At 44.6% G+C, this 9388-nt stretch overlaps 1 protein-coding gene across 12 annotated transcripts in view; it reads left to right on the top strand.

Moving 5' to 3' along the window:
- The first annotated feature begins 955 nt into the window (after nucleotides 1-955).
- B3galnt2 (beta-1,3-N-acetylgalactosaminyltransferase 2) overlaps nucleotides 956-9388 on the top strand; it is a 48021-nt gene continuing 39588 nt past the window's right edge. For 11 of the 12 annotated variants that reach the window (XR_015640720.1, XR_015640723.1, XR_015640717.1 and 8 more), the window contains exon 1: nucleotides 1162-1407. Coding sequence is in view for 2 of the 12 variants with exons in the window: in XM_087590149.1 (XP_087446275.1) it covers nucleotides 1293-1407 (115 nt within the window). In the remaining 10 variants the exon portion in view is untranslated. 12 annotated transcript variants of the gene reach the window in all.

The following is a 9388-nucleotide window of genomic DNA, read 5'->3' as shown; positions in this document are numbered from 1 at the left end:
ACACACAAATGAAAAAAAACAAACAAAAAGTCAATCTTAACTTTGTGTCCAATTGAGGATGTAGCTCCGTTGGTAAAGTGCTTGCCTAGTATAGATTAAGCCCTAGGTTGCATCGCAAAGCACTGTTTGGCTCAGGTTTGTCGAGGTAAAGACAGAAAGATCAAGAGTTCGAGGTTATCCTCTGCAGAACAGTTTCAGTCATCTATGTGAGACACTAGGGGATGGGATTGGGGTCGGGGGATGCAATTGCTTTTTTGACACTAAACTGCTATGATGCCGAGCTTGAGAGGTGGCTCCAATGAAGTTTGCTCCTAACGCGGGCTGGAGATGGATCTTCTGGAAACCCAACCCTCACATATTTGGTCACCTCAACTTGGTAGGAACGTGTCAAAATCATCTGGTAAGCGAAACTCTTTATTCCCGTGCTTCCGACAGTTATCCTAGTGAGGAGCGCGTGGGCACCCAGGACCAGGGGCTGCAGCAGCCTCCCGGTCCGGGATTCTCCTCTGTTCTCGCTTTTCATAGCGAGGCCCGTGGCTTCTAGTCCTCCTCACCAGGCGTTGCTAACTAGAGGGAAACCGGAAATTCCATGCTACTCCGCGCTCAGGCTCCCCCGCTGCCCTCCATCTTTTTTAAGCACTGCGGCGCCATAATAACCTGCCGCGACTAAGCAACCGCTCCTCGAGGACATGCGCCCTGCAGCAATGTCCACAGCTGAGGGGGTTGGACAGCAACTTGAGCAGTTAACCTGCAGGTTCCGTGTGTTCAGTGCCTGCCTCAACTACCGGGAAGCATTAACGTGAGGACGAACGCGCATGCTTAATGTGCCGCTAAGGAACTGCAGCCTGGTGAGAGACGCGCATGCTTCTCAGGCTGATAAGAGACGCGCATGCTTCGTGTGTGCATTTCACCTCCTCCAGCGTCGCGTAACAGCGTGCATAGCTCCATGGGAAATGTAGTTTGTACGGCTTAGAATCTCAGGCACGCCTCCCTCCTGTGCTCAGCGAGGGACTACGCTCCCGCCCTTCCGGCAGACAGGAGCGTGCTAGAACGCGGACTGAAGGGCTGGGCAAGAGCGAGGAGGGCGGAACGGGTGGGAAGGCCACGCACGCGGGGGCGGTGCCTTGGCCGGGAAGCGGCGGCCGCTCGTGGTACGGATCTAAGGAGCGAGCGGCGAAGACAAAGCCGGGCGTGGGCGCGAACGCTGTCGGTAGCACCCGGTGTTCTTAGGTCCCCTCGCTATTGGACGGGACGCGGGAGAGCGCGGCGGGGGCGAGAGGTGGGAGCGGCCAATGCGAAACTGGCTGGTGCTGCTGTGCCCTTGCGTGCTCGGGGCCGCGCTGCACCTCTGGCACCTCTGGCTCCGTTCCCCTCCGGCCCCCCACAACACGGAGCCCAGCGCTGCAGGTGAGATGAGGGGCTTGGTCGCTGAGCTCGTGGGAGGCCTCGGGGATGCCTGGAGGGGCACAGAGAGTGCTCGGACGTCCTAGTACGGACCGAACAAATGAGTCTTTTCATTGGCGCTGGGCGATCGTTTCTTATTAGCTAGTACTCAACAGCCCATGTCGTGGTCGGGGGCCCTGGTCACAACTTGGTGGGCTTCTCTCCGAGCCTGCCGGTGCTGCCGGTGCTGGCTTTGCTGTCAGGACTCACTTTGCAACGAGGAGGGACTGACTGTACTTTGTGTTCTCTGATCATGGGGTGAGCCAGGGAAACATCTAGACGTGAGTGGAGTCACCCCTGTAGTTGTGCTTGGGTAGCTTGCTAATTAAGGGGCGTAGGAATACCGGATTCTTCTTTAAGTTGCGTACATTTGTTCCCAAATTTCATCCATTGTGGGAATGAAATTTTTGCTCTCGTTCGCCTTACAACCTGACCTGACGGTTTGCCCGCAGTGTCCTGTCACTCTCAACACTACTTTCGTGTCTCCTGTGTGTCCTTTTCAAGTTTTTTCCAGAATGTATGTGTGTGTGTGTGTGTGTGTGTGTGTGTGTGTGTGTATAATGAGAACTAGATAACTATTTTAAGGATAGGGTAATGCTTGTTTTATTTTTTAACTACGTTAGGATTTATCTTACCATTTCATATCCAAACAGCTGTTAGTTTTAAAACTGGTCTTCACAGCCATCACAAACTAAGTCTTACGCCTTATTTAGCAATCCTCAAAACTCAGATTGTTACCAGATTACCCTGGGGTTATTTTAGTAGTGCTCTCTTTTCCTATTAGACAACCACTGTTTTTTTGGAAAGGCTATTCATGTGACTGAAAAGAATCACTTTCGTGGCATAATGAAAGTACATTATGTGTTTTTAGCTTGTGGGACTTTTACACACTAGTTAAGAAAGGTCATACATACAAAATGCTTTGCCGCCTCACGTCTGTTGGGGTTGAGAGAGTTCTGGGATCTATTTGCAGAGCCACTGTAGACTATGTATGACCTTAACATTAGCAGTCTTGGGATTCAACACAATAAACCTTGCCTTTGAGCTTGTATTTAAGTAAGACTGCAAGCAATTTTTGTGTTTGAAAAAGATTTTTTCCTGATGTTTTAATGCTTATCCATCTAGACTAGACCAGGTTAAGGAAGCAAGCTATAGGAAGAGTCAGGGTTGCATGGGATCGTACTAGTTGTAAAAATTAATGTTGTGTTGATATCGGAGCTTTGTCTGATAATCAGTAGGATGTTTTAATTAGACAGATTCCTATCCCACTCTCTTCTCTTGGTACTTCAGAAACAAAAGCAGAAGTATTTTGATTGCAAAAAATTCCCACAGCTCTTTTTCCTATTTTGTTGTTGAAATATTTAAAACATTTGAGCATTTTTACTTTCTGACCACATACATTAAGCCTAAAACCTGAGATTTTGCTAAGTATCTTTCTCTTGAAATAGCATTTTAATATTTGTTTTCTTTTCTGCTCTTCTGTCTGAAATCCCATTTAAGCCACAATAGTACTTTTTTACATTTGTGTGTCTGTGTGTATGTGCATGTGTGTGTTCGCACACTCAGGTGTGTACATTGGTACTACATGGAGCTTTTGTAAAAAGTTGAAGAACAGACAACTTGTGACTTTGTTCTCTCCTTCCGCCATATGGGTTCTGATTTTGTGATGTTCAGAGTTTGATTATCAGACTTAGCAAGTCCTTCGACCTGATGAACCATTTTATTAGTCCAATAACTTTTTTGAAAGGGAAATTTGCCTTCCCTGAATATTAGAAAAGCCCTCTGGCTAATGGTTGGTTCAGCAAACGGTAGAAGGCTGCTAGGCCATCTTAGCAAGTAGTTAATGTAAAGTGCCTGCCTGCAAGTCTTAACCATTTGAAAGGGGAGACAGCATAAGACTGTAACTGTGGTGAGTATGATGAGACAAAATGAGGCAGCGTTCTAAAAGTTGATCTAAGAGATCAAGGACGGCCCCTGCAAAAAGGTGACAGCCAAGCAGGGATCCGAGAGAAGAGAGTCTGCCATGCCGGTGCTAAGATTAGCAACTTCTCTAATACAGTGACTTTAAACAGCTGAAACCAGTCATGGAGCACAACTGGTTAGCAGGAAGGTTCTTGTGAAGTATAGCACACCGTAGGTACAGACAGGAAAGGAAACAATAGCCGGGATAAAAACTGTGACTTGATTTTTGCCGACTGGTTTTGGGCAGTGCCTTAGCAAAAATTATGCAGTGATCAATATAGAAAGCTTATGTGATCGAGAAAAGGCTTCTCTTTGTAAGGTATCTTGAAAAAAGGAAGCCAGAGTTGTAAAGAAAAGTAGCTTATGACCAAGTACTTATTTGGATAGCTAGCTAGGTGTAGGGCTGGATACCTGGGTCCAGCATGTTTGTGGATAGACTGGGCAAGCAGTTCAAAGACAAATCGAGCTTGTTGTCTAGCTTTTGCCTAGGGCTGGTTCTTCCAAAACTATCCCTCTATGCTATATATCTCAGGATTTCAGTTCCCATGTATATAAGCTATAAGAATTTGGTCGGCAAAACACTCATATCAGTGCCTGAGTCACTCCCGGAATTGTGATGAGTGTCTTAGTTTGGATTTTACTGCTGTAAGCTGATATCACTACCAAGGCAGCACTTACAAAGACAACGTTTAATTGGGGCTGGCTTACAGGTTTAGAGGTTCAGTCCGTTTTCATCAAGGAGAGAACATGGCAGCATCCAGGCAGGCATGATGCAGAAGGAGCTATTCCAACACCTGTTCCAACCTCCTAATAGTGCCACTCCCTGGGCCAAACATATATAAACCATTACATTCCACTCCCTGGCCCCTATAGGTTTGTTCAAACACATGAGGCTATGGGGGCCTTACTTAACCTATGGCATAATAAAGAAAATACATTTAGTCCTACGTCCAAAGTCCCCATAGTCTAGAACAGTCTCAACAATGTTAAAAGTCCAAAATTCAAGGTCTCTTCTGAGATTCATCCAATGACTTAACTTCAATCCCATAAGCAAGTCAGGAAACCATCTGGGCAAACTCCAGACTGCATCTCCATGTAATGTTGAAGCATTCTTCAGAACTCCTTTTTCATCTTTGTTGACTGCAACAAACTTCTTTCTCCTGGGCTGGTTCCCCTCCCCATTAGCAGTTTTCCCATGGTTCTGGTATCTCAAAAAATCTTGGGGTCTTCATGGCAACTTCAGTATTACAGCTTCTTGTTTCAGTGTCTGTGATCTACACATGATCTTCTGGGCTTCTCCAAAGGAGGAGCTCTGCCCTCTGTAGCCCTCTAAGCTCAGGTTGATCCACTCCATTGCTGCTGCTGTTCTTGTTGATCATCCCTGGTACTAGCATCTCCAATACACTGGGGTCTAATGCTGCAACTAGGCTTCATCAGTAGCCTCTCATAGGCTCTCTTCATGGTGCCAAGCTTCAATTGCTTTGCATGACCCCTTCAGTCCTGGGCCATCAACTGCAACTGGGGCTGCACCTTCACTAGTGGCCTTTCATGGACTCTCACAGCGCCAAGCTTCAGCTGCTATTCATGACCCTTTCATTCCTCAAAACCTGGATGACTCTTAACATTACCAGGGACATCTGTAGCACGAGGTACAACCTTGGCTAGCTCTGAAGCACAGTTTCTTTGTGTTCTCAGAAAACACTTCCCAGAAGATTTCACCTCAGTGATGCTGGTCTCCTTAATCACCACTATTTCTTAACTCCAGCTAGCCAGCATCAATTGTCCCAGCAGTTGCTTCTATTCTGGACTCTAAAGCCAGAGCCATGTGGCCAAAGCTGCTGAGTTCTGTGGCTTGCTGGTGCCGGAACATGGCCCCCTTGTTCTATTACAGTATCACCAGCTTTCTGTTTTCCTTCACTGCCTAAGCTTGGCTGTCCTGGAACTTGCTCTTTAGACTGACTGAACTCTGAGATCTGCATGTCTGTTTCCTAAGCACGGGGATTAAAGGTATATTTCACCAAGCCTAGATATAAGTTTTTCTTTACCTAGAACTTGCTCTGTTCCATGCTGGCCTTGACCTTCTGCTTAATTCAATTTAAAATCTTTGAACACAGGATTCAGCTCCATTTTACTTCCTGGTCCCCCTTTAATACATATATTTTATATTTTTTCCTTTCTCAGCTTGGTATTCTTGTTTAAAATGCTCTTCATGAGGCTTAACCAGAGATCAAAGTCTAAGATGGGTATTTCTGTGACTTCTTTGTCAATGCAATTAGAGTCTTCTCCTTAACCTCAGGAAGACTCTTTAGATAAGGACAAAAAGCAGACACATTCTTCACCAAAATACCACAAAAACAGTCACTAGGCTACATGTTGAAATTCTCCATTGAAACCTCTTGGGCCAGATCTTCACAATTCAAATCATTATCAGTAATAAAGTCTCCCATATTCCTTCTAGGATAGCCCATCGAGCCCCATATAAAGCATTCGACTGCATTCCAAATCCCAACATTCACATTCTTCCAAATAAAAGCATGGCCAGGCCAATCACAGAAATACCCCAGTCACTGTCTTAGGGTTCTACTGCTGTGAACAGACACCATGACCAAAGCAACTTTTATAAGGACAGCATTTAATTGGGGCTGGCTTACAGGTTCAGAGATTTATCCCATTATCATCGAGGTGGGAACATGGCAGCATCCAGGCAGGCATGGTGCAGGAGGAGCTGAGAGTTCCACATCTTCATCTGAAGGCTGATATCCGAATACTAACTTTCAGGCAGCTTGGACAAGGGTATCAAAGCCAGTGCTCACAGTGTCACACCTATTCCTACAAGTGCTACTGTTCCTCCTAATAGTGCTACTCTCTGGGCCAAACATGTGTAAACCATCATAGTGGGTCTTGGCTAAAGTCTATGCCAGTATGGTTCATTGAGGCTGGCAGGTGCACACTGTAGTGACCCAGTTGACTGGCTCACCAGCAAATCTGTAATGGGCTCATACATTTTCCTCATTTTCAAGATTTCTGCCTGATTGTGACGGGTGTCATCAAGAGCGTACATATGAGAAGGGGGGTTTTTTGTTTTGTTTTTTGTGGTCTTTTCACTTCTTAGGCTTATTTTGAATAATCAGTTTCGAGGTCAACTTCCCTTACCCTTTTAAAGCCCAAGGTTATTGCAAAGCCCAGCAAGTTGCCAGGCTCTCAAGATAGATTACTTACTAAAATAAATAGTCATTGCTCTTGGGGCCCTTGCCTGGGGTTGTGAGTTATTCCTGTCATTGTGGAGATCTTGTTCCCTGTGGGCCTGTGCCATTTAGTACAGCAGGCATACGAAATGCTCAGTCTGAGTGAATGAATCAAGAGAGTAAAACTGAGATGATAGGAACTTTCTACCTATATTACCTATTTACATGCCATGAGGACCTTATAATTTAAATATATTTCTTTCATAAAGGAAACCAAGTTCTGTTGAGGAAAACTCAAAATTATTTTTAAATGAAAGGAAAGAAACTTGGTTTGTACTTCTGGATTATTTTCAATATAGTACATGTTTTGAAAAATGTATTTTGAAAATGTTCTTGATGTATCACACACATTCTTTTCAGACATGTGACTGTGCAGGCTGATATATTCTCACAAGCTGAGGCCTCTCAATCATTTAATTTTAAAAAGGAAATGTACGGGGTTGGGAAGCTAGCTCAATTGGTAAAATGTTTGTCTTAAAATAAGCATGAGGGGCTGGGGATTTAGCTCAGTGGTAGAGCGCTTGCCTAGCAAGCTCAAGGCCCTGGGTTCGGTCCCCAGCTCTGAAAAAAAAAAAAGAAAGAAAAAGAAAAAAAAAAGTCTTAAAATAAGCATGAGGATCTGAATTAGATCTCCAGCACCAACCCCCCTCCCCATCCTCATGGCCTAAGCCAGCCATGGTAATGCACAGTTGTAATCCCAGCACTTAGGAAGTGGGGCAGAAGGATCCTGGGACTTACTCGATACCCAGCCTAAATTGATCGTTGATGCCTCAAAATATAATGTGAACAGCATTTGAGGAAATCAAATGTCAACAAAGTTCCTACCCTTCCTAAAATGTTGAATATGTATTTATAGTATGTCCTGGGTTTTGTTTTGTATGGCTTTTGGTTCGGTTTTGGTTTTTTGAGACAGGTTCTACCTCCCTCTTCCCACCCCCCTGCTCTTTGCCCCCTGCCTGGCTGTCCTAGAACTCACTTTGTAGATCAGGCTGACCTCAAACTCAGAGACCCACCTGCCTCTGCCTCTGCCTCCCCGAGTGCTGGGGTTGCAGGTGTCTGTCATCAGGTCTGGCTCCAGACTGCAGTCCCACAGCAGCGAGGCAGAGTAGATGTTATCTTGAGATCATGGTCACCATTCTCTTGAAGTACCTGCCATTTGATTTTTACCGTTGAAGAAGACGTTTGTCACTTCAAATGGAGAAGAAATCTAATGTAATGTTGCTCTAATTCAAACTCAGTGTCTAGTGAAGTTGGGCTTTCCCTCCCATAAGTTGTTGCCTGTTGTTGTAAAAATATAAAAAATCGAAAAAAATGTATTGTTGTCTTTTACCTCGCTAGGTCCTGCACTGCAGTGCCCCAAGATATCTGCTAGATATCTTGGTAGAAACACATCCCAACTCCTCGGCCGCCCAGTGTCTCCTGCCGCCGCACACTTTCCTACACTCAAACCGTCACATAAAAGAACACACAACACAATAATCTTAGATCCAATTGATCCACTTAAACATGCTCCCTTAGGAACATTGATAACAACCTGTAAATACACAGAGCGAGATCTATACTTCAGCCTTCATTATCCTGCCATGGCTTCTCCCTCTCTCCTCCTTTCTGTTCTAGTCTCCTCCTCTTCCTTCAAACTTCTCTCCCGCCCACTCTTCCTTCTCCTCCAGTGACAGGCCTCCTTCTATCCTGTTCCTGCCCCTCACCTGTACTTTACAAATTCAATGGGGAGGTTCTGGTGAAGTCACCTGAGTCCTGAGTATGTGACTAGGCAGCTGTCCTTGGGGCAGTGGAATTAGCATCAAAATACAGATAACTCCAGGGCAAACCACAACAGTTGCCTTCTTTCTTGACTTGTCCCTTAGTGCTTCTGTCTTGGTCGTCCGTCCTCCCTCCCCCTTCATGTTTCTGAATACTGATATCAAGCTAGGTGTCCCCTGCTTACCCCATATAACTGTGAGATGAGTATATAAAGTGAAACTCCTGAAAGGGGCTACAAGCCTGAGTGATTACCACTGGAAATTTTTACCTGTTTATTTGGGGAGTCTATTGGATGGGATCACATGGGTATGTGTGTGGTAGAATTCGGGGTTGTTTTTGTTTTTGTTTTTTTAATCTGACTGCAGTGTATCTGGGAATAGAAGTTCTCTAGGAGGCCAAGATACCTTCTGGATTCTTTGCAAAAAAAAAAAAAAAAAGATTGATGCCTGCAAAGTAAAGCAGTTGAACAGACGTGGCTTAGATGGGAGTTAGAAGCAGGGAGAAAGGACATCAGACTGAGTACAATGCCATCAAAAGGCTGTGATCTTCAGGCTGCTAGGGGTTATCTTTGTATACATTTAGTTATTTAAAACAAAGCCACAGACCCCGTAATATGGATGGTTCATGGAGAAACTAGTCTCAGTAAAAGCCTACAGTCTAAACAGAAACTAGATTTAGTGCCCAGAAAGGGATAGTTGTGAGAAATTTTTCATGAAGAAATCTGAGGCATTCAGAGGTTAAATTAATGTGCAGTGTGCACTATTTCTAGATGATCTACTTTGATTAGATACCACGAATGAGGTACTATTTTGAGCTCAGGGATATTTGAATTATTCTGAAAATTTGTTTTTGTCTAGAACTTTATTTTCTGATGTCAGATTAATGAAAGACAGGTTAAAATGTGACTTCTGCCTTTGGCCTTTTACAGATTTTGTTGTTTTTCTTTGTTTGTTTGTTTGTTTGTTTGTTTATTTGGT

The sequence above is a fragment of the Rattus norvegicus genome, chromosome 17, assembly GCF_021556685.1.
Source record: "Rattus norvegicus strain SHRSP/BbbUtx chromosome 17, alternate assembly SHRSP_T2T, whole genome shotgun sequence".
Taxonomy (NCBI): Eukaryota; Metazoa; Chordata; class Mammalia; order Rodentia; family Muridae; genus Rattus; species Rattus norvegicus.
Note: the sequence above shows the minus strand (reverse complement) of the source record. Positions and strands in the feature narration are given on the sequence as shown.